General features: G+C 35.3%; 1 protein-coding gene across 8 annotated transcripts in view; it reads right to left on the reverse strand.

Annotated features, from left to right (window-relative positions):
* The window catches only part of ECT2 (epithelial cell transforming 2), a 60,336-nt gene that overhangs the window by 33,548 nt on the left and 445 nt on the right, over positions 1-26,343 (reverse strand). For 4 of the 8 annotated variants that reach the window (XM_070791825.1, XM_070791818.1, XM_070791812.1 and 1 more), the window contains exons 2-14: positions 21,676-21,827; positions 20,967-21,046; positions 20,763-20,855; positions 19,063-19,245; positions 17,592-17,681; positions 16,362-16,469; positions 15,379-15,452; positions 14,552-14,682; positions 14,293-14,408; positions 13,915-13,977; positions 12,085-12,307; positions 9,569-9,705; positions 2,811-2,930 (exon numbers count right to left, since the gene is read on the reverse strand). In XM_070791825.1, coding sequence (XP_070647926.1) covers positions 2,811-2,930; positions 9,569-9,705; positions 12,085-12,307; positions 13,915-13,977; positions 14,293-14,408; positions 14,552-14,682; positions 15,379-15,452; positions 16,362-16,469; positions 17,592-17,681; positions 19,063-19,245; positions 20,763-20,855; positions 20,967-21,046; positions 21,676-21,805 — 1,548 coding nt within the window. In that variant the 5' untranslated portion in view covers positions 21,806-21,827. The remainder of the gene's footprint in view (positions 1-2,810; positions 2,931-9,568; positions 9,706-12,084; positions 12,308-13,914; positions 13,978-14,292; positions 14,409-14,551; positions 14,683-15,378; positions 15,453-16,361; positions 16,470-17,591; positions 17,682-19,062; positions 19,246-20,762; positions 20,856-20,966; positions 21,047-21,675; positions 21,828-26,343) is intronic. The other 4 variants (XM_070791842.1, XM_070791839.1, XM_070791830.1 and 1 more) reach the window with 3 other exon arrangements.

Raw genomic sequence — 26,343 nt, forward strand, 5'->3', positions numbered from 1 at the left:
AAATACAAATACCAGTGCTTCTTAGGAATACCATACCATTATGATATGAAGAACTGTACAAGTTTAAGCCATATTTACATGATTTACTCATTTACATACTGAAAGAATATATACAGCATATAATCAAGAAGCAATATAGCATTAGTAAATCAGGACGTGGAAAGAACCTAAATGTCCATGAATTAATGAATGGATAAAGAAAATGTGGGATATACAATAAAATACTATTTAGCCATGAAAAAGCCATTATGCCTTCTGTAATAACATGTATAGTCCTTGAGGGTATTATAATACATGAGATAAGTCAGAGAAAGATAAGTACTATATGATCTTACTTACATGTGGAATCTAAAAAAATCCCACGAAAAACAAACACAAAAATCTCATAGATACAGACTGGCAGTCGCCAGAGACGGGAAGGAGGGTGGGTAAAATGGGTAAAGGCGGTCAAAAGGCAAATTTCCAGTTATTTCACTTACTCCAGCCTGAAGATGTAACGTAGAGTATGGTGACTATAGTCAACAACGCTATTTGTGTATCTGAAAGCTGCCAATAAAGTGGAGCTAAATAGTTCTCAACATAAAGAAAAAAACAAAAAACAAACTATGTGTGGTGGTAGATCTTAACTAAATTTATTGTGGTGATCATTTTGCAATACATACCCATATGAATCCATTATTGTTGTATACCTAAAACTAACACAATGTAACATGTTAAGTTTATCTCATAAAAAAAGGGGGTTGGGAGCAAGAAAACTTTATAAGGGTTTAGGAGAACAGACTTTGAAGTTAGACAAAAAAGGGTTCAAAGTCAGTCAATGCCCAGCATTTATTACATGATTGACTTTAGAAAAATTATTCAATCTCTGTACATAGCAGTTTCACATCTGTAAAATGTAGACAATTAGAGTATCAACTTCTTGATAATGTTCAGTGGATGTGGCAGTACCTGATAAAGGGCAGGCTACATTTAAAAGGAAAAAAAGAAAAAAATATCATGCAAAAAAAAGACAAAGAAAATACAGCATAATTTTGGGAGTATTTGGGTTACAGAATTATAGGTATTTTCTACTTTTTCCTTTTCTCCTTTATTTTATAAATGTTTGACAGCACATATTGGTTTCGTGGTAGGAAAAAAACCATAGGCTTTAATATTTTAAATGCATGACAAACCTGAAATTAGCTAATAAACAACTACTACTTGAAATATTGGTAATCCAAGTTTGTAGAAGAAGCTTAAAAAATTGGGTTACACATTAGAAAACTAAAAGGTAACAATCGTTTTCAAAGCTCCAGTGACTCACTAGTGAAGGAAACATAAAAGCAGACACAGATATAGAGCACAAACTAATGGTTACCCTTGGGGAGACCGAAGTGAGAAGGGCAATATAATAGTGAGGGCAAACAGGGTTATTATGGGATTATATGAAATCATGTATACAAAACTTTCCAAAATTGTAAAACAATATAGAATTTTAAAATAACCATTTATTCAGTAAAAAAAATTAACAACAAAAGAAGGTCCAGTGAATCAGAGAACAAAATATGCCAAACTGAGATTATGATCTGTACACATAAAAAGTTTGTAACATTTTATATTAGATGGAAATTTGCATACCCAGAATGGCTAAAGTGACTGACACCAAGTGATCTTTAGCAGCAAGTGACCAAGTCACCAAGTGACCAAATTAGCAGCAAAACACCAAGATGAAAATCTGCTTGCCATTCTACTCTATCTTTATACCTCTCAATGTTTCTCATGAGGAAAAAAAAAAAAGACCATTCCAAGAAGACTTTACTCTTCAAATATTCAGAATCCTACTTGGAAATAGGGATAAACTAGCCTGAGATTCCATAGCTTTTTAACCTTTTAAGAAAAGAAAGACTCCTTCAAACTTACTTGTAAATCTAGAAATAGGTGAAATATGGTCAAGGATTTTGAAAAAATACAAAATATAAGCATTCGATAAACTGCATTTTTATTAACTTACAGATCTTTCATATTTTTGTCTACAACATGCACTAAAATCAAAAGTAAGTTAATGTATTTGTTTGAAAACATTCTGTAACTCAGACTGATCATTTTATTGTAACATGGAGTAAACATTAGGGAAAAGATAAATTAGCAATAATATTGTGCCTCAAATAAACCTCACTGGCTATGATACTGCCACAAAGCTGTAATAAACATCAAAATGGGTTGTTCTGAGAAGAAAACTGATCAGTTGTGCTCCAGCATCATATATGAAGAGGAAATAAAGCTAAATTACTTTTAAGAGTTCATCTAAATCTTTCCCCAAATTACTTTACTATGAGAGATTGATACCTGGAGTCCAGGGACCCTTCAACAAAGGAAAATTATTATAATAAAAGTAGACAGCATTGTCTTTTACAGTTTTGGCATTCATCTGACTATATACATAAAGAGAGAGAGAGAGGAATGAATGAAATGATCTCTAACCTTTTCCCACTTCCATTTTTTAAACAAACCAAACAAAAACATACAACCCAAGATGAATAGCAGAAGAAGAACAAGAAAAATAGTATTAGCAAACACATTATCTTAATAGAAAAGACTTTATAAGGTCTAAATTCTTTATTTTCAAATTAATCAAAGTAAAAACACAGGTAGCAGGAAAGAAACATTAATAAGGTGCTAGAGCAAAGAGGCAAGTGATTCAAAGGAATAAATGAGGGATTAAAAAGTTTTAAATACAAAATTTATTTAGCTAACTAGAAGTACATTAAAAATCACAGGAAATATACATAATCTAAAAAGAATTACTACCACACTAACATATACAAATTTACCTTTATCTTAGTGTGCACATCAAAGATATCTGGAATACTACCAAAAATCGTCTTAATTTCTTCCGGTGCAAGGATAGGCCCACCTCGTTGTCCTTCCTCTTCCAATGGTACTTGAAATAACTAAAGGGCAAAACAAAACTAGATTAGGTAAACTGGAAGAAGAAAAGAATTATTTAATAGTGATAAAGGAGAGAGAAGATATTAATGGAAAAGAAAAATACTTCTTCCTAACCTAAATTTGAGACCTTTTCTCATAACATTTTCTAGTCTATTTTATCCTGTTTATTCACACATCTGTGGGGGTGTGTGTGTGTGTGTGTGTGTGTATATATATAAAATCTTGTAACAAAATATTAATTAGAATCTAGTAAAAGTTTATCACAGTCCTACAAATCATTAAAATTGTTAGTGTGATACAGAGTAATTTCTACTTTTTTAATTCAAGTTACTAAGGAAGAAAGCAATAAGGAATCATACTTTAATATAGGTACTAAATGTTTTGAACTGATAGCAACAAAAACTTGGTTTAGGGGAAAAAGACTGGATTTGAAGCTAGAAGACCTGTCTGTATCCATGCTGCTGCTTCTATCAATCTTAAAAAAATACTCCTAGAACTAGTAAGTGAATTTAGCAAGGTCTTAGGATACAAGGTCAGCATGCACATGCATGCATGCACACACATGCATGCAGGCACACTGAAAAAAAAATCATATTTCTGTAAACCAGTATTGTACAAACTGAAACCGAAGGTTAAAAAACAGTACCATTTACAATAAAAAACTAAAATGCTTAAGTATAAATAGAATAAATCACGTACATGATGCTGAAAACTACAGAATGTTGATGAAAGAAATCAAAGAAGACCTAAATAAATGAAGACATACAGTCATGGACTGAAAGATTCAACACCGTAAAAATGTCAACTGTCCCCCATTCCCAAATTGATATAAGGATTTACCCTAATGCCTATCAAAAATGCCAGGACTTCTCATAGATAAAATCTGATTCTAAAGATTCATATGGAAGGGCAAAGAGCTTCTTACTATCAAGCTCCAGTATTGTGCAACACTGGTGAAGAGAGAAACATTCATTATCAACAGAACAGAATACAGACTCTAGAAACGAATCCATGCAAATTTTTTGACAAAGGTGCAAAAGCAATTTAGTGCAGGAAGGCTAGTTGTCCAACACATGGTACTAAAACACCATTTGCCATAGGCAAAACAAATGAAAGTGAAAGTGAAAAGTGAAGTCGCTCGGTTGTGTCCGACTCTTTGCGATCCAGTGGACTGTAGCCCACCATGCTCCTCTGTCCATGGGATTCTCCAGGCAAGATAAACCTCAGCCCAAATATAATATTTATACAAAAATTAACTCAAAATTATCATAGACCTAAAGAAAAAACTCACAACTATGAAATATTTAGAAGAAAACTTAGGAGAAAACCTTGTGACTTAGGCTTATGTAGAGTGTTTAAATACGAAATCAAACCCATGATGTATAAAAGAAAAAAAAAACTGATAAATTGGACTTTATCAAAACTAAAAACAACTCAGCAAAAAACTTACAACAAGAAAACATATTATAGAATAGGAAAAAAATGTCTGCAAATCACATTATCTAACAAAGGACTATATTCAAAATATATAAAGAATTCTCAAAACTCTGGAAGGAAAATAATCCAATTAAAAACAAGTAAAATCTTTAGTTATTTCAATTAAAACAAGATATACAGATATCAAATAAGGACAGAGATGTTCAGTATCACTAGTCTTTTTGAAATGTAAATTAAAGCCAGGATGAGATAATACTATACACGTGTTTGAATGGCTAAAATAAAAAACAACTGATAACATAAAGCAATGGTGAGGACGTGAGCAACTGGAACTTTTACATGTTACTGGTTGAAGAGCAAAACTGTACAGCCCCTCTGCAAAAAGGCTTGATGGTTTCTTTTGAAATCAAGCATTACTTACCATATGATCCAGCAGTATCACTCCTAGGTGTTTACCCAAGAGAAATGAAAATTTATGTCCATAGAAAACTTGTACACAAATATCTGTAACAGCTCTATTGATAACCACTCAAAACTGGAAACAACCCAAATGTCCTTTTAATAAGTCAATAGATAAACTGTGGTACATCCATACAGTGGTATACTACTCAGCAAAAGGATCAAACTATTTATACACACAAGTTAGATAAAACCCAAAGGAACAGGTTGTATACTATGACTCTATCTTATGACATTAAAAAAAAATTAGAGTAACAAAGAAGAGATTAGTGATTACCAGGAGTTGAAATGAGAAAAAGGTGTGACATAAAGGAAGAGTAACAGGAGTTTTGGGGGGAGATAGAAATGTTAAATGTTTCAAAGAGTCAATTTCACTGTATAGTTAAAATTCTAGTAAAAATAATGATGTATTATTGGGTTAACATATGTAGCAGTAACATGACAATAGCACAAAGGCCAGGATGGGATTAATGAAAGGAAGGAGGGAGGGAGGAGAGAGGAAGAAAAGAAAGAACACTGTAAATAGTAAGAAACTTCATAAAGATTATGAATTGTTCTTACAACAGTTTACCACCTCTTCCCCAAAAATACCTATGTATATTCAGGCCTTCCATTTTTGCAAGTATGATGAGCACCTACTTGCTGAAAACAAAATAATGAAGTAAGAAAAACCTCTGTCTGAATACATCAACAAGCTGACAAGAAAGTGAGGTACCTTCAGAGGCCAAAATCTAAGTGAAAGTAGAAAGCTGAGTACTAAACCAACCTTTTTCCCAAAGACATTTGCCTAAATCGATGAAAGTTAAGCTTCACCTATAAAAGCCTCAGTGAGAACAGAAGAGCCATACAAAACCTAGATTCCAACATATTTACAATTTCCAGTAAAGTCAGAAGTATGTTTAACCAATGACCCAGAAATTCCAGATTTCTGCCCAGTATATGTTCTCAAGCAGCCATGAGTAAGAATACTCACAAAAGCACTACTAGTAACAGTAAAAACAAACAGCAATGAGAACATCAAAACAAATTCCAATGTCTACTAAAAATAAAAGTTAATTAGGTGGATATAATCATACAGGAAAATGAATTACTGCCACATGCAATGACACAGATGTATCTTAAGAACATTTCTATCAAGTGAAAAAAGCAATTCACTAAAAAATATATACTGTTACATTTAGACAGTTTGATTTTCTACATATATATGATAGATCTATAAGGAAAATGGTAAGCACAAAACTCCAGGTAATGGTTATCTATGAGAGAGGGAAAAGAAACGGGATTGGGGAAAAACGTAATAGAAGATGCAAAGATATCTATAACCATTTATAAGCATTCCTTTATGTAGTCAACATTTCATTAAAAATCCTAAACAAAAATATTCAGACCATCAAAATACATCTAGATTAAAACTTCTCAGTACTCTTAGGAAACAATATCTTAAAATATTTTTACTGTGTTTTAATCCCGCATTTAAAATTAGTTAGCTAAAAACTGATTCTACCTTTCCAATATATCTCAAATCTATCCTTTTTTCATTCTCACTGATACTATCCTAAGAAGTTTAGTTTATTAAAATCTCTAACCAAGAGTGCTGAAATAATCTTCAAATTGATCTTGCCTCCACAATTTGTTTCCCCTTCTTCAATACCTCCTTCAAAGTGAACCAAATGACTTTCTAAAATACAAGTCAAATGTTACTATCTTTCCCTTCCTATCAAAAATTCTTTAACAACAAATGACCTAGCACACTGTACAAAGGCCTACCCCAGTCTGGAGTAAGCAATCTTATCTCATCTGTTACTATCAGTTCAGTTCAGTCGCTCAGTCCTGTGCTCAGTTGTGTCAGACTCTTTCTGACCCCATGAATCACAGCACGCCAGGCCTCCCTGTCCATCAGCATCTCCCTGAGTTCACTCAAACTCACATCCATTGAGTCGGTGATGCCATCCAGCCATCTCATCCTCTGTCGTCCCCTTCTCCTCCTGCCCCCAATCCCTCCCAGCATCAGAGTCTTTTCCAATGAGTCAACTCTTCACATGAGGTGGCTGTTACTATATTCACACCCTAAACTCTACCCTTAGTTCAGTTCAGCTCAGTAGGTCAGCTGTGTCCAACTCTTTGCAACCCCATGGACTGCAGCATGCCAGGCTTCCCTGTCCATCACCAACACCCAGAGCTTGCTCAAATTCATGTCCATTGAGTCGGTGATGCTATCCAACCATCTCATCCTCTGTTGTCCCCTCTCCTCCTGCCTTCTATCTTTCCCAGCATCATGGTCTTTCCTAATGAGTCAGCTCTTCATTTTGGGTGGCCAAAGTATTGGTGTTTCAGCTCCACCCTACCCTTAACCCACCCTCAACTCAAATTCCCCTGGACTATTCTGTAATACCGTTAAGGATTAGTCTTTTGTACTGTTGGAATAATCTCAAATATACTTCCTACCCATATTCTTTGCATGCACTAATAATAATCATGCTTTAAAACTCATTTCAATTTGCATCTTCTGTATGATACTTTTTCAGTGTTCAACCATTGAAAATTCCAGCCCAACACCTTCCCTAAACTGGAAGAGGAGCAAAATTCTCACCACACATATCTCCAAATACCTTAACTAAACCTCTCTCATGAGGTTCAGAACTTTCTATTTGGTTATAATTAGGTGTGTATGTTTTAAACTCCTATTCCAGTCTGCTGCTGCTGCTGCTAAGTCACTTCAGTCGTGTCCGACTCTGTGCCACCCCATAGACAGCAGCCCACCAGGCTCCCGTGTCCCTGGGATTCTCCAGGCAAGAACACTGAAGTGGGTTGCCATTTCCTTCTCCAATGCATGAAAGTGAAAAGTGAAAGTGAAGTCGCTCAGTTGTGTCCAACTCCTAGCGACCCCATGGACTGCAGCCCACTGGGCCCCTCCGTCCATGGGATTTTCCAGGCAAGAGTATTGGAGTGGAGTTCCTTTAAAACAGGAATCCTCTTTAACACCTGTCACAACACCTTATATTAATAGGTACCTAAGTATTACATGGAAAAAATCAAGAAGCTACACTTAATTTGTGGGGCTAAGTAAAAATTAAGCTATTCCAAATTCAAATTTTAAAAAAAGTTTGTAGCACACATTAGTAGGACACATTGTAGGACACATTAGTCCTACAACAAAGCTTAAAGAGAACACTATAATCAACGGAGCCCACAAACTTGTAAGTAAACTTAGGTGAATTTATACTAAGCACAGTAGTGTGGGAGTTTGTCTACAGTGTAATAATTACAAGTGCTTTTTAAAAAGAAGTTTTAGTGAATGTAATTGATACGCAAGTTAAAATTTGGAACTCCAGGACATTTACCATGGCCTGAAAGGATTTACATTTTGCTACCAAAGTACATGAACAGTATATGCCAAAGGGATTTTCTGCTACTTAACCACATTTTGGCTGACTATAAAAACTTCAACAAGAAACTCATCTAGGATGGCTTCCCTTGAGGAAGAGCAGAACTGACTTAAAACAAGTTTAGTTTAATATAGCAGAGGGCCTCATAAAACCCTGACTACTGCTAAACAAATCAACTATGAAGAATAACCTTTCCGTGAATACCGAGAAAAAAGTTTTTCATTTCTTATTCCTGCATCTTATCAATGGTACAAACTACTAAAGGCCATTATATTGGACCTTAATGAACAATATTAAGAATTAGAATTAAAAATTAAACCCAAATAAGAAACTCCCCTATCATTTTCTATTCAAAGTTAAGCTAAGTGGTATCAACTTTATTTTCCTGACAATCTCCTTCATTACCACAAACAAATTTATTCCTTCTTTCTACAGATTCCAAAATAATGTCCTATTATTACGCTTTTCAGAACCTTGAATTTTGATTTATTCCTTAATATCTTCCTTGATCTCATCCTACAAGGATTCCTTAGAATTGTTTTTCTTCAGGAATAACTTCATAGTACATTTTAATAGTGGTAAGCAATGACTCAACATTTGACTACTGCAAAATTTTAGAAAACGACAAAATAAAGGATAACTTTAAAAAAATTACTATGGCAGAAACCAACACAACATAGCAAACCAATTAACCTCCAATTAAAAATAAACTTAAAAAAATAAAAATTTACTGACAAACATATTGCTATGCTTCATTGCTAATTGTTTTTCCATGTATCAATTCAGTTTAATTCAGTCGCTCAGTCGCCTGACTCTCTGAGACCCCATGAATCGCAGCACGCCAGGCCTCCCTGTCCATCACCAACTCCAGGAGTTTACCCAAACTCATATCCATTGAGTCGGATATGAGATGGCCTTCCAGCCATCTCATCCTCTGTTGTCCCCTTCTCCTCCTGCCCCCAATCCCTCCCAGAATCAGGGTCTTTTCCAACGAGTCATATATCAACAGTACTAAACAAAGCAATGACTCTTGAATACACACTATCATAAAAAGCTACCACTTCCAAATGTAAATGCAGTATCCTGACATGGAAGCTGCAAAATTGTGAATTAAATTCAGTCTCCTCTAAGACTGTCTATTGAGGATCCTTCTCTTTTTAAAGTCACTATAAAAAGCTATTTCTGCATGAAAAAAAAAGCTACTCTTAAATGGCATTTCCCTAACAGCAGTTTCTGTCATAGATTTTCAATATCTATATTTAAATTCTATGCTTATACAATTCTCTTACAAAAAATAACATATTTCTTTGTTTTTACTTATTAACGGTGGAACAGAGATCATTTTTCCAAATTCTTACCTGAATAATTGTGGCCAATATATTTACATAATTACTTTCAGTCTGATAGAGCTCTTTTGCAACTTGCCACCTGGCTGACTGCTTTGAAGGAACTGGAGTAGAATTCTTAGAGGACTTAGTACAAGATTTTGGTGTTTCTAAAAGGGAAGAGGAAGAAAGACTTAAAATGGAAGCCAGATATAAGTACCAAACACTGTACAGATTTGACAAAAAAAAAAAAGAGGGTATCTACTCTTATAAATATACCACCATAAATATTTTCATTAAAGTAGAGTTTCATCCTAGAATAAGGCCAGAAAAAAATAATGGTCATGTACTCTTCAAAAATGTCAAGATCATTAAAAAACAAAGAAATACGGAAAGAAGAACTGTTCCAGATATGAAGAGACTAAAGAAAGATAACACAATTTATAATCCTGGATTGAATCCTAACTCAAAAAAACCTTTTTGCTTTTGCCAAATATCATAGTAGGACATTAGTGGAACAACTAGTAAAATCTGAAGGTCTAGAGTAGATCAGTGTTAAATGTTAATTTCCTAATTACAATTAACCTAATTAGACTCACTCCTCCATATTCAAAGCAAACTGACTGACTTACTATTCTCTGAAGACTCATTCTGTATGCTGTGTTACTTGCTCCTCTTGTAATAAATCTCAAACCCAACTCAGTTTTCTACACCTATTTTAAACTGAATTTTAATTCCTTCCATGAATATTTAGTGACTACCTATTCTATACCAAGGGCTTGCCTGGTGGCTCAGTGGTAAAGAACCCAGCTGCCAGAGCAGGAGATTCGGGTTCGATCCCTGGGTTGAGAAGATCCCCTGAGGAGGGAAAGGGCAACCCACTCCAGTATTCTTGCCTAGGAGGTCCCATGGACAGAGGAGCCAGGTGGACTATAGTACATGGGGTCCCAAAAGAGTCAGACATGACTTTGGGATTAAACAACTCTATTCCAGGCACTGAGAATAGAGCAGAGAAGATAGACAAGGTACTTATTCTCTTCAAGTATACATTTTGGTGAAGAGAATAAAACAATAAAGGAGTAAACAAACAATTTCTAACTGTGATAACTACTACTGAAGATGACACCCCGCGATCAGGTTGGTAGGAGGGAGTAGTGGGACAGGGCCTTACCTTTACAGAGAACCGGTAAGATTTCTTTAAAATAGGGAGAGCGAGTATAAAGTTCCCGAGGTATGGTTTTAACAGTAGAAAAATCTGAAGAATAACAGACACTGTGACTGATACCCGGAGAGTATTAGTGGAGGACAACAGCACATGACAGGAGAAGCAACTGAGGAAGGATTACCCAGGAACCTGAAAGCTGTGGCAATACAGAGCTACCGTCTGTGCAGAAAACAGCATGAGCTAATTTACATGTTTTTAGAGACCTTTCTAAGTGCTGAATGTAGAAAGGCAAACATGAATATACGGAGGCCATCTAAAGGACCATTGCAATTATCTAAGAGAGACCATTTATATAGAAAAGGTTGATAAAGGAAGGGTAACAAAGGAATAGAGATTGAATCAAGATTTCTAATATGATTATGCAAAAAATAGCTTGTGTATTAGAACAAGGAGGTGTGAAAAATACAGTTGAACAGGAAAAAACTCAAATTTGGGCATCATCAGCTATAGAAAGAAAAGCCATAGAATTAAATGAGATCATTTAGGAAGAATTCCATGGAAAAGAAATGACTCAGGAATAACATTCCACATTTAGAGTTGGAAAGATAAGTTAGGCCAAGGAGAAAGACAAATGAGTGATATACGAAAGCCAGAATTAAAAAATGTGTCGAGGAAGGAGTAGCTGCTCATGTGCTGAATGCTGTTGACTATAGAAAAACTGTCAGTCTCCCCAGCAAGAGCACTGAAATTCAATTGGAATGAACTGAAAAGACAGTAAAAAGAAAGGAAATGAGACAATGGATCAAGATAAATCCTTCAAGAGTAGTTATATGAAAGAGAACAGAGAAATAGGATAGTCAGTGGAGAGTATTATGAAGTCAAGGGGAGGTTTTGATTATTTTATAAATTAGAAAACAACATATTTATGTGCAGACTGAAAAAAAAAAAAAACAGAGGGGAAAAAACTGAAGATCAAGGTAAAAGAACTAATTATATGTGGCTTCCTGTATCAGCTGATAAAGTAAATTCACCTTTTTCTGACTTCACTGTACCTATTTTTTCCATTATTCATGTGACATCTCCTGTGATTCTTTGTGTTAACAATCTGCTCTCTGAACAGCTCTATCACTTTCTAGCTGTGTGACTCTAGACAAGTTTTACTTCGCTAATCTCAGTATGGTCATCTGTAAAACAGGGGCAATAAAACTTATCTTATAAACACAAAACGTACAAACACTTAGAGCAAGCAATTGTTAAATCTAAGCATTTTCGTGTGCCTTTTCTCCTCAGCTAGAACAAAGGCCGGTCACTGTCGTACGGATTTATCTACATTCTAATAATTATTCTATTCCACTAAATTTAAAGATTTAAAAATGTGAATTACCTCCATAGTTAATGCTAGATTCTGGTGTGTTGGAGATATCTAGGAGTGACCCTATAGAAAGGGAATGTTCAGCTGAAGGGCGCTTACGGGGAGGGAAAGGTGACAAGTCTGCCTCTCTTGAAAGCTGAGCAAGTGTCTCTTTTAAACGACGTCTTTTGCGATTGCTGTTTGGGGTATTTAGAGAAAGCAGTGACACTGATTTCTTGAGCTCAGGTGTATTGGCCTGCAATCAAAAGCACAAAAGCTCAATTTTACTTCTGTGGTTCTTTACTTACTGAGACAAGAACAAAAGGAAAACACGCTTAAGAATCTGACAAAATCTGGGTTTTGCACAATAATTTTACAACTACACATTTTTCCACATAATTCGGCTGCTGCATAAAACATAATAATCAAAGGACTACTGTAACTGTCTAACCACTAACACCTAATTCTTTTTCTCCACAGTAGTATTACCATTACATATTTGCCTATAAGCTTGTTTACAATCTACTCTCCATTAGACTATAAATTCCAGGGAGGCAGGACCATTCATTCATATTTTGTTCACTGTATCTCTGGCATTTAGCACAATGCCTGGATACAGTGCTCTTCAATATTTCTCAAATACCACTTGATTTTTTAACTGTACTGTCTTTAAAAATGCATCAATGATGCTGCACGAGGGCTTTCACTAACTGAGGTGAGCAGGGGCTTCTCACTGCAGTGGCTTCTCTTGTTGCAGAGCATGGGCTCTAGGCTTGCGGGATGCAGTAGTTGCAGCACATGAGCTTAGCTCCCCAACAGCATGTGGAATCCTTCCGGACGAGAGATTAAATCCATGTTCCCTGCATTGGCAGGCAGGTTCTTAAGCACTGGACCACCAGGGAAGTCCTACCTCTAGATTTTTTTCCGAGTTCTCTCTTGCAATCTGAAGCATATTTTTTAAACTTTACGGTCAGAAACTTACATTGAGAATAAGGGCTCAAAGAGAACACAACAGAGTACATATTTAGATTTTATAGAAACATAATAAAAGCACACTTCACCTTCAACTTTTCATTCAAAATTATTAAATCCCAAACTGAAGTAAATTTTCCCTTGAAGCCTGCTTCTATATCTTTCTGTCACATTCTGGTGAACGACACCATTTTCACCAAGATCCAGCAATGAAGGCTGGATTTTTCTTGCCTACAATTCCTTCTACTACAGTCATTTTTTTAATAACATCTCTCCCCATTCTTCAGTTGCTCCAATACTTACAGGACAAATCAAAATGCTTTAACATATTAAAAACTTGATTCTGCCTATTTAGTCAGCTTTATCTGTTGGCCTTCTTTCCCATACTCTTTTCTGAAGCCATAATTTTAATGTACTTTTAAGCTTTCATACCCTCTCCCACCTGCTGTCTAACATGCATTTCCTTACTAAGTTAGCCAAGGAAGATGGTTCAGCATTTATTTGCTCTTTTCAATCCTGCCTGAGTCTCTGAGTTAGTTAGTAGTTAGAATACATACATTGCTCAATTATGGCACATTTCATTGTGTACTGTAATTGTATCCACATCTCTCTTTCCTTTAAGGTTCTAAGTTTTTGAAGATAGGGATGTTATGGTTTATAATGGTATCACCAAGAATTAGCACAGAATGACATAGATTAAAATAAGATCCAATACATTAAATCTACATAGACTATCCCTCAATATCCAACTGTTTAATTATTCTGACATCCTAAACATGACAAAAAACATGATCTATGTGCTAATTATCCTAGGTTCTTTTGGAATAAAAAAGTGTCATCTTCATGCAATCAAGTTCACAGAACAAATGAAAAAAGGGACAAACAGCATACCTTTTCATATAAATACATAGTTTCTCCAGCTCGGGCATCCATTTGAATGCTTCCCCAGAACCACTAGTGGAAAGAAGACTTTAATTACGAATTTATCTCATCAGAAAAGATATTACTAATGTTTTTTACCAGTCCAGGTTTGATGCATGATACAGGATGCTTGGGGCTGGTGCACTGGGATGACCCAGAGGGATGGTATGGGGAGGGAGGTGGGAGGGGGGTTCAGGATGGGGAACACGTGTACACCCATGGCGGATTCATGCTGATGTATGGCAAAACCAATACAATGTTATAAAGTTATTAGCCTCCAATTAAAATAAATAAATTTATTTTTTAAAAAAAAGAAATAAAAACCACTCTTATTTTACAATTACTTGCCTCTTGTTTCACAACATAAAGTTTCTTTGAAGGTTCAAATGGAAGTTCTTTTACTATATTCTCTTCAACTATAAGGTGAGTGCATCTTTCATCTCCAACTGGTAAACAGTTTCCTCCTAAAGAAGAAAGCATACAAGCATACATAAGACCAATTGTTTATCCCCAGGCCCAAATTTTTTAAAGAGACATATTCTTGAGGAAGTGATTAGCAGGAGTAGGGAATAAAATATGTTAGCTTTTAAATTATGCTGAATTCTACCTTGCATTTTAGTCATTTCTTCCATATTGGTTTTCTCTTCATCCGAAAAACCCAGGAAACTTAAAATGCAATCTTGAAATGGAGGAACTTTAAATTCATTTCTAAAGTCATCAACTGATGCACAGAAGTCCCTAAAAACAAAAGTACACTCTTTTAAAACCAGCTTAACTGCAATTCAATATAAGTGAAGCGGATCAATTTATAAATCTACAGTAACTTTCAAGGTTTTAGCATAATCCATTTACTGAAAATATTTTACATTAGGTCCTGAAATATTATAAAAACTATAGCTAAAAAAAACTGATGTGTCCTCAGTCATCCCAGAAGTAACTTCCCACACAGTTTAATCACAGGTAATAGTTAAAGATGCAAATATCTGCCCTGTACATGAAATTTTGTATGTATTACAGGGGTTCTATAGTTTCATAAAATCTAATAATCAAGTACAAGAGCAAGGAATTGTGAGACTGGAAAGCTTAACAAGGTTATGAAATGCAGTTACCACTTAAAATGTAACCAGACAAACATAAGAAAAAATATAGCACAACCCAAACATCCAGATGCAGTAAGCTATTACCTGATAATTTTAGAATGCTTTTATTGGTTATTAAATTATTTTATAAAATAAAGTTCAAAGATATCATAGATGTCTTTCCATTTTCAATAATTATAATAATAAAAACTTTGTTCCTCCTATACTTTATTCCCTAAGCTTCACAAAGACTGAATTACTTTTCATATATTAATTTATGAATTTTGGGCACATGGGTTTCCTTATGACATGTGACTGATTCACATAATTAACAACTGAATTTCTATATACTTACTGTTCATTCCGCCTTTCCCAAGCTTTATGAATCCATTCTGGTTTCATAATTGGAGTACCCAGGCTCACAGCTACCTAAAAACATAAACATTAATTATGATGCATTTTTATCTTAAATAACTGCATTCTTATAAGATATGAACAATTATAATTACATTCTTAGATCACTGCCCATCTGCTTTGTAACAAAATATAAAGAAAAAACTATCTTTCCATCATACAGTCTAGGTTAAAATAACTTCCAAAACAAGTTCCACAAGGTCCAAGCTGTTTCATTTTATTTTAAATAAATACATCTCCCAAGTTGATTCAGTTCATCTTTATTACATTTCTATTTCTGTGTTTACTTTTTTAGAAGTATTAACCCCCATGATAGCACTAAGAGTTTAAGAGAAAATATCTGATTAGGTCACAAAATCTTAGATATGAGTTCTAAGTATACCTCCCAGGAATTCAACATTACCCTAATGTTGCTACATATATACACTGATGGAGGGTGAGAACAAAGTGATAAACTCTTCAAGTGCAATCCTTGAACTAAGACTTTAATCCCAATAAAAGTATTTTCTCCTGTTCTATAATTTTCACAAGTTAAATCTTGGAACCATTTTATAAGAACAAAGTTCTGCTCTTAGATAAGAGAGAAATACCTACCCTCATAACCTTCTGACCCCCTTACTCACCAACGCTCACAGTAATTCTTTCCTAATATTACTCATCTGCCTCCTAAAATGTTATTCACTTACCAACCTCCACTATCCTAATCATCTTTCAAGACCTAACTCAAGCTCCACGGCCTCCTTCAAACCTCAGGGGCCACACTCCTATGATTTCAAATTTTTTACTAAACACACATATAGCAAAAATTGAATTTCTGATCCTCAATAAATTGTGAGAGAAACAGACAAAATGAGAACACTTTCATTAAATCCATTACCAAACAGTGCTATATTGAAATACACAAAAACACTAAAATTTACATACCCTGAATTTTTCTCCTTGTGTACAATTTGCCACCAAATGTGTAACTTTTGAATTAAAGTCTTTTCGAATAACTCCACCCATGTGATGAACCAATGTCACCAATCTGGCCTCAAAAGAAAAAGTAAACATTGTTTTTTTTAATTAATATGAACAAAATTTTAAACAATGTTTATAGTTCATTTAGCATATACTGATTTCTATTTATCAGGTACATAAAAGAATTTTTATAAAGTTTACGTTAAAAAAATTAAAGATTCATTTGCTTTACTGGCATAGGCAAAATCATAAAAAGGTAAGCTAGTTAAGATGAACACACAAAACTAATTAAAGACTGGCTTTCACACAAGTGAAAAAGTAAATATATTACTTCTCAGAGGTGGGTGGTGAAGTAAAAAAGCTTGTTGCTTTGCCAGGCAAAGGGGGACACAACAGGCTTGTGTCCCCAAAAAATGTATGTCCTCAATTTATTACTTTTTAAAAGCCAGGTTGCCATCACATCAAGATTCTTTTCACTGAATTATATTAATACCCCATTCAGTCAGTTCAGTTCAGTTGCTCAGTTGTGCCCGACTCTTTGCGACCCCATGAATCGCAGCATGCCAGGCATTAGCTCCAACATAAATAATTTTACAGATCAAAGAAAGAAGTTTCTATGAATTCTCTAGGGCGATGAGAATACTTTAAGACTAGATATACATAATAAAACATTGCAATGCAAAAACAAAAACTTCAAATAATATGCTAATAAAATACTTAAAAAAACAATTTAAATAGTTACACAGTTTTTCTAATTCACAGACCAGCCACCCTAGACACAACATTTGTTTGTTTACAAGGCTCTTCAGAGTCTCTTGACAAAGTTTAAGACCACTTTCATACTCATTCATAGTTGGCTTCCTGGGTGGCTCAGACACTAAAGTGTCTGTCTGTAATGCGGGAGATCCAGGTTCGATCCCTGGGTCAGGAAGATCCCCTGGAGAAGGAAACGGCACCACACTCCAGTACTGTTGTCTGGAAAATTCCATGGATGGAGGAGCCTGGTGGGCTACAGTCCATGGAGTCGCAAAGAGTCGGACACAACTGAGCGACTTCACTTCACTTCACATTCACGGTAATTTCTCCTTCAATATTTTAAAAATAAAATCATGATACAACTACCAAAAAAAGGCAAATTTAAACTTATTTTTCTAGAGAAAATATTCTTTGACTAGAATGTTTTAAAATACTTACTAGTTCTTCTTTCTTCCTGAATCCAGTAAAACATAGTACTAGATTCATCATGCTGGTACAATAGAGTGGGCGACATGAAAATGGCAAAGGCTGAAGGATACAATTTTAAATCTGTGAGATTCTCTATAGCAAAAATAGAACACATCTTTCTAAACTAAACATATTTCCCTCTCTTGCCATTTAACATTCCCAACCCAAAAATATACTTGCATTTTTCAATATGTAAGAAATTGCAAGGATCAATTTCACAATAAAAAGTTCCCATGATTTCCCATATCATATTTGATACACATAATCTAAACACACTTTACTACCGCCAAATAAAACATAAATATCCATACCCAAACTTTTATTTCCAAAATGTACTTTGATACATGAGGTATTGTCTATAATAAAAGATTTCCATATACTACTGTAAATGGTTCAAATTAAAGTTAAAAGAGGTCAAAAATATTTTTCTAATAAATACTGATCATACATATACTTGAACCAAATATGATTCCAACTTTTCAGCTAAAATATGGAGATAGTAAATAATTTAACAAATGATTTTATCTATCTATATATGAAAGAGAATGCTTAAAAACAGATATAAATTTAATTCCCACTATTGGGCAGAAATATCTTTTCCATAATCTTGCCCTTTAAAATGTTTATGTGTGTTTTGAAAACAAGACTTCCAAATCAAAACAGAAAATTAAAAGATTATCATGTGCTCATTATTAGTATCTATAATAAAAGAAGCACAAAGACCCAAGCAGTTTAAAGTTAATAAGGCAAGCTTAAGAATGTCAAAACACAGCAATAAAATAAGTATCAACTCTACTACAACTTAACTGAAATGCTATTCAAAAACAAAAAGCTAAAGTAATTTCCCTAATTTATCAGTAGAAACTGATAAAAATGCAATTGTGGTAGCTGTTCTATGTGGAGGAAAACTAAGTTTATGTATTTATATATATACATATTTGATACTCAGGTTTAAAGCAAATTATTTCTTCCCAAGATACTGCAGGTATTAATATTTTGTATATACACGATATTCTTCGGGCTTCCCAGGTGGCGCTAGTGGTAAAGAACCTGCCTGCCAATGCAGGAGATATAAGGGACGGGAGTTTGATCCCTGGGTCGGGTTCACTCCCTGGGTTGGGAAGATGCCCTGAAGGAGGGAGGGCATGGCAACCCACTCCAGTGTTCCTGCCTGGAGAATCCCATGGCCTGGCGGGCCAAAGTCCATAGGGTTGCAAACAGTCAGACACAACTGAAGCGACTTAACACGCATGCACACACATATTATTTATGATTAAAGGACTTCTGAGTTCTACAGAAGGGAGTACTACAGAGTAGCCACTACTATTCCTATTCTAAAGATTTCATATTCTCAACAATTAATGAGATTTTTCTGCAAAAAATTCATTAATAAAATTGTATTAACCTTGAGAAGTTATAATAAGCATATATTCTTTCTTACCTCTCCTTTTTCTGCACAGTTTAATACAACTGGTGGTCCAATAACTCTACAATCAGCCTTGTATAACTCATTAAAGACAGAATCCTGGAAGTCCATGACTATGAATACATTTTCAAATTCTGGAGAATCCAAACTTTTAAATTCTTCAACTGATTCCATCTTTACAAACGGCAGTTTAATTTCCTTGATTTTTTCCATGGCATTATTAAGAAATAAAATTTATATATTATAAAATCAATTATAAATCTCTCTAAGTAAGACCCCCAAATCAACTCAGTATCAACATTTTTATTTGTGTATTTGTATAAATGTAGAAACTTAAGTTTTAAATCATACAATGAGCATTATACTTAATAGTGAACAGTCATATTTATTTATATAAACATATCTCTACATTAAGATTTTAAATTTTGAAAATTATTATAAAGGTGTAAGTTTCTGACATGACTTGGTAGTCATTATAAAGCATCTAGTATGGATATAAAAAGAGGGATGATGAATTTTTTAAGTACATGTATTTTGATAGTAGAATGCCTTAGAAAGATATCCACAGTTGCTTTTTATTCTGACTGAGAAAATGATGCCATACGCATAGTTCTTCCTGCACAAATTATAGTCAGAAAAAAAGAAAAAAATATTATGCCATGTATAAAAATACTATGACATCTACAGAAAGTTCAGTATAAATGAGGGAAATAAGAGAAAGATAAGAAAATACGGAGGCGACTACAACATTGTATACACAGGATATAAAAAGGCAACTTTGTAATGTACATCCATGAAAAAGAATGAAGATAATTAAGTATCTATATGACTTGTATAAAAAAAAACAGAACCATTTAAAAGAAAATTCAAATGGGTGAGTCAATATTTGGGCTTTACTTCCCAGGCTGATGTGAAGGTATGAATTGTGTATCCCAAAACTCACGTTGAAGTCCTAATCCCCTGTACCTCAGAAGGTAACTATTTCAAGATATGGCCTTTCAAGATGTAATAAAGGTTAAATGAAGTCACATGGGTGGATTCTAGTCAGATTGGATTAGTGGTGGATAGGTGTCCTTATAAAAGGAAATCTGGACATACAAAAGAGATATGCATGCACAGAAGATAAGCCATGTGAAGATAAAGCAAGATGGTGGCAGTCATCGACAAGCCAAGGAAAAAGGCCTCAACAGAAATTACACCTGCTGACACCTTGATCTTGGACTTTAGCCTCCAGGGAAGTGAGAAAACATATTTCTATTGTTTGAGCCGCCCAGCATATGTTATGGAAACCCTCACAATCCAGTATTAGTTGGAATAGGGAATTAGATATATTTCATACAGTGAGGTAAATTCCCTGATGACTGTCAAATTGACTTGAAATGTGGAAGTAATGCAAGAATTCAGAATAAAATAAAATTATTGAGAAAAAAGTAGAGTTTAAAGTATTAGATCTTCGCAAATACATAAGTGAAATGTCATTTAAATGTTACAATACCAAATTACTATATAAGGATTTCATTATTTATAAAACATTATAGTTTGAGGTTTCAGAAACATCCCAATTTTAAAATAAATGTCACAGTTTTCATTAATCTAGCTTCAGAGTGTTCAAAGTATACCTTGCGTCTACTTTAGGCCCAATCACCAGTAAGTGGACTATAGAATACAATCAAAGGAAGTGCAGCATGCCACATGCAAGGAAATGCTTGACCTACCATATTAACAATACTTTTTATTAATTTTTCATCCGATTTTCCAGGACAACTTTCTTTTATCTTTATAACAGGGACTTCCATTATGTTAATAGTCTGTGGAAAAGAGACTTAATTATGAGATTAAGAAAACTATAGATTTATTTATGCACCGATGGAAGGCAAATAGTCTCTTTTAAAAAAAAATAAAAAGTTAAATCTCCATACCTTTAAGGCTCTTATAAGTTCTTCTTGTTTTCCAGATTCTTGAACCAGTATGACTCTTGTTTCAATCTGAGGCATTTCTTCTATTAAAATTAAAAATTTTTAAGTAAAACACTTTTATTATTCACTAACATCAAAATCTGTAGTCTCCAATCCCTTTTTTGGTTATATCTGTAATGTTTTCCATCTTTGAGATGATAACATTCCCTGAAATTAAGATGACTTAATTCCTAGCTTTTTAAAAAAATCTGATCAGGTATCATTTCAGAAGAGAAACACACTGTATTAAAACAAAGTATTCAAACATCAGCACTCTTCATAACCAAAGAAAGCATTCACCAATTGGCAGAGTCATCCTCTGAAATAGTGCACACAACTTTAGGAAAGATACGTTTACACAGTGGAAAGGGAAGAAGTGGCTCTTCACCTGACCAGTCCTAACTGAATATATTGTAGCTAACAATATTACAGCTAGATTGCCCTCACATACAGCAAAAGCAACATCCAACAACAAGACACCTTCTCCTTTAAAGTTGGGAAATGCCAAACAAGAATAAAAAAATCTAGTGCAATGGGTTTTTGTTTACAAATTTTTACTGAATGCCTGTACCCTAACTTAACAATATTACAGTCACATCATAAGAAAATCGCTAGTCAGTAAGTTTAGGATTAAAAGAGTGATTTGTCATTTTAAAGCAGATAACATGTTTACCTTCAACACATGAAGTAGATCTAATAAATAAGTTTTCCTTAGAAGTTTCGGCAACTTTAGAATCAAAAATGGAAGAGTCTGCCAAGCTTGTACTGCCAGTAGTGGATGCTAATGCACTATCATCAGCCATTGTTTGTTCTCTTCTATGATGGCTGAAAAAACAATTTAAATAAAATTACAAAAAACGAACATAATTGTTAGGCAAAAACAAGCATTAATACCTACAACTTACAAGAAATATCATTACCCAATTTTTAAAAATACTGAACCAAAGGAAGTCACTCAACTTCTCTGAAGCTCAGTTTGCTCTTTATCTGTAAAATAAAGATACTCTTACCTGACTCATAGAGATACAGTAAAATAACAATGTACCAAAAGTACATTATCTGTATAAAGTACAAAAGTACAGGATATTACCAGACAGTCAAAAAGTACTCAAAATGTACCCATAAATACTATGCTACCTCCCCATCCATACCTTTGCCCTCATCCAAACTATTTCTTTTCCTATTTTATCATGTCACCATCATCCCCTAAATAATTCCAGTCAAAAACCTGATCCATCTTTACTCTTTCATCTACCTCATTTGCCCTCCCCTAAATTGCTATCAATCCCTCAAGCATCTCTGTATCTCTGGGATCCAGCGGGTCTTTTTGTGGCCAATGCCATAATGCTCACTTGGTGAAAAACAACAGTTCCAGACAACTGTCTCTATCACCAGTTTCTTCAAAGGTCACGATCCACATGGTTTTCAGGGTATGGTTCTAAAAAGAAATGTGACCATGTTACTTCCTTGCTTTAAACTTGCATGAGAAGGGCTCCTTAGACAATCAAGTTCAAATTCACCGTCCAGTTTACACTTTCATCCTAGTCCACCTATTTAACCTCACCTCTTCTATTTCCCCAAGTCCACATGGGCTGTACTGCTCCAGCCACAAAGGATTTCCCAGATTTTTGCAAACAACTTACTCCACATCTACTTGCATTTAACAGGGCTCAATTCTCCACCCAGCATGTCTTTCAACACATCACACCACTTGACTTATCCTCTGTAGATTTCTCCAAACTTCTCATGTATAACTGGACTGCTCCCTTCTCTGTATTTTCAAACTACTTTACAAAAGTTTATCCTCTAAAAGATTTCACAAGACAATTAACAAGTGTCATTATGATCCTGGACTATGAAAGAAAATCTTTTTTAAATTTCCAGGACTTAAAGAGTTGAAACGTTAAGCAAACAGGGAATAAAGAAAAAGCTGAATAGACTTTTATCCATTCAAACTGGAGTTTTTAATGTAAGTTTATTATCTTGAGGTAAATTTCCACAATACTGGGCAAATACAAAGAAGAGGCCCCATCTTACCTAAAGGTGCATACCTGATCTGATTTACCCTTTCCTACATTTTCAGAATAATAAAACATACAAATAGCTTTCAGTACATTTTTAACAAAGTAATGTTTAAAGTATTATTAGCCTCATTTCTGCAAAGTGATATCAAATAGTGTGACAAGGTTCACACTAGTAATAGACTTAAGCCTGATTATTAAGTGCACTAACTTATATTAGTTGCTTCAGAGTCAAGCAACTCAGCTTCCAGTCTCAACTCTGCACTTAGTAGGTTAAGCCTCAGTTTCCACACCAGGAAAAGGTTTAACAGTACAACTCAAATCCAATTGTGATAAACTTAATAGATGATGTCTTTACATGAGTGACAATTATTCATTCTCATGATGCAGGGAAACATTGAAAGCAGAAGGGGACAACAAAGGATGAGATGGTTGGATGGCGTCACTGACTCAATGGACATGAGATTGAGTAAACGCCAGGAGTTGGTGATGGACAGGGAGGCCTGGCAAGCTACAGTCCATGGTGTTGCAAAGAGTCAGACATGACTGCGTGACTGAACTGAACTGATAATATTCACAATGTGAACATTTCTCATTGTTTTACCATACATCCACATCAATCATTATTTAAAGGCTCCCCAAAGGAGAGCTCCAATAGTTGTTAGTAAGAATCTTAGAATCAATAATAAACTCTATCCAGCCCTTATTTTTCTGTTAAGTCTCTCACACTTAAATGTTTCTAGTGAAAAAGAAAGGCTCTAAACAGGCTTTCATTTCAAGTCCCCTTAAAAGGATGTTAAAAAGAAAAATCCACCAAAACTACTAACCTATATGCTGCAACTACTGAAGCCAGGGCCCAACTACTGAATTTCTGTGCTTGACAACAGAAGCCACCGCAAAGAGAAGCCAGTGCACCACAAGAATGAAGAGAGTAGCCCCAGATCGCTCACCACAACTAGAGAAAGACCACATGCAGCAAGAAAGATCCAGCGCAAACAAAAATAAAATTTTTTAGAAAGAAAGAAAAATCAAGAGATGATTGCTGCTTTAAGGAACGTAAGAGCGAGTCTTTAATAAATCAAAAATACCATGAGTTCACATTTTTTCACTTATGCCTCTCTGTTTCAGTTCAGTTCAGTCGCTCAGTCATGTCCGACTCTTTAACAGGGAAGTAATTACAAAGTAAAACTGTCTCTGATGATACTATATATGATCAGTTTATTGCCAAAACAGGTTTCGGTCAGTTCAGTCGCTCAGTCCTGCCCGACTCTTTGCAACCCCATGAACCACGGCACGCCAGGCCTCCCTGTCCATCACCAACTCCCGGAGTCCACCCAAACCCATGTCCATTGAGTCAGTGATGCCATCCAATCATCTCATCCTCTGTTGTTCCCTTCTCCTCCTGCCCTCAATCTTTCCCAGCATCAGGGTCTTTTCCAATGAGTCAGCTCTTTGCATCAGGTGGCCAAAATATTGGAGTTTCAGCTTCAGCATCAGTCCTTCCAATGAACACCCAGGACTGATCTCCTTTTAGGACGGACTGGTTAGATCCCCCTGCAGTCCAAGGGACTCTCAAGAGTCTTCTCCAACACCACAGTTTAAAAGCATCAATTCTTCGGCGCTCAGCTTTCTTCACAGTCCAACTCTCACATCCATACATGACCACTGGAAAAACCATAGCCTTGACTAGATAGACCTTTGTTGACAAAGTGATGTCTCTGGTTTTTAATATTCTGTCTAGGTTAGTCATAACTTTCCTTGAGAGGAGTAAACGTCTTTTAATTTCATGGCTGCAATCACCATCTGCAGTGATTTTGGAGCCCAGAAAAATAAAGTCAGCCAAAACAGCTTTCAGTCAGTTCAGTCACTCAGTTGTGGTCAACTCTTTGCAATCCCATGAACCACGGCACACCAGGCCTCCCTGTCCATCACCAACTCCCGGAGTCCACCCAAACCCATGTCCATTGAGTCCTGTTTCCACTGTTTCCCCATCTATTTGCCATGAAGTAACTATGCCAAAACTTTTGACTGTGTGGATCACAATAACCTGTGGAAAATTCTTCAAGAGATGGGAATACCAGACCACCTGATCTGCCTCTTGAGAAACCTGTATGCAGGTCAGGAAGCAACAGTTAGAACTAGGCACAGAACAACAGACTGGTTCCAAACTGCGAAAGGAGTATGTCAAGGCTGTACATTGTCACCCTGCTTATTTAACTTCTATGCAGAGTACATCATGAGAAATGCTGGGCTGGATGAAGCACAGGATGGAATCAAGATTGCCGGGAGAAATATCAATAACCTCAGATATGCAGATGACACCACCCTTATGGCAGAAGGTGAAGAAGAACTAAAAGGCCTCTTGAAAGTGAAAGAGAGTGAAAAAGTTGGCTTAAAGTTCAACATTCAGGAAATTAAGATCATGGCATCTAGTCCGATCACTTCATGGGAAATAGATGGGGAAACAGTGGAAAACGGCTTTAACATTTAGAAAAAAGATGCATGCTAAAGTTACCATGTATCAACAGTCTGATTACAAACTGAAAAGCACTAATAATTTTTTCATATTCATGTATTCTGTAAGCTTTTAAGATAAACACACACAAAAAATCAGTGTTAATAAACCCATACAGATTACTTTTAATCTGAGAACATACTCAAGGAGTTTCTAACTAAATATAACATATGCCTCTTTCCATAACAAAGATAAAATTTGTCATTTAAACAAGTATCCTTTTATTTTTTTAGGCAATCATTTTTCAGGGTGGAGGAGCTAAATGCCATACTGGACATGTTGGTGGTGTTATTGACAATAACACTGTTCACGTTACGTAATACTGTCATTAACAAATAACTTTTATTTAACCAATTTGTGGCACTGTTCTATACCTTTTACTTGCATTCATTTAATCTTTGCAACAATCCTAAAGGGCAGGTACTATTATGCTCATTTTACAGATAAAGAAACCTAGAACAGAGAGATAAACTTCCCCCAGGGCATACTGTTGGTGGCAAAACACTCAATTCCGAGCCGATTTCAGAGGCTGCGCTTTTAACCCTTTCAGTACAGTTCAGTTCAGTCGCGTCCGACTCTTTGCGACCCCATGAATCGCAGCACGCCATAACCAACTGTACGCGGGGTGGAGCGCCGGAAAGGGCTGGCATTTTACATTAAATACTAAAAACTAAAGATGCCAGGAAGAATCCAAGAGTGAAACCACTAAGTAATCTGAGATAAGCCCCCAAAGGCCACAGCTGCCGGCCCCAGATCCGCAGAGCCCATTGTGGCTTGCCAAGGCCCCCTTTCCGACAACTCCCCC

This window comes from Bos indicus, chromosome 1 (assembly GCF_029378745.1).
Source record: "Bos indicus isolate NIAB-ARS_2022 breed Sahiwal x Tharparkar chromosome 1, NIAB-ARS_B.indTharparkar_mat_pri_1.0, whole genome shotgun sequence".
In the NCBI taxonomy this organism is placed as follows: domain Eukaryota; kingdom Metazoa; phylum Chordata; class Mammalia; order Artiodactyla; family Bovidae; genus Bos; species Bos indicus.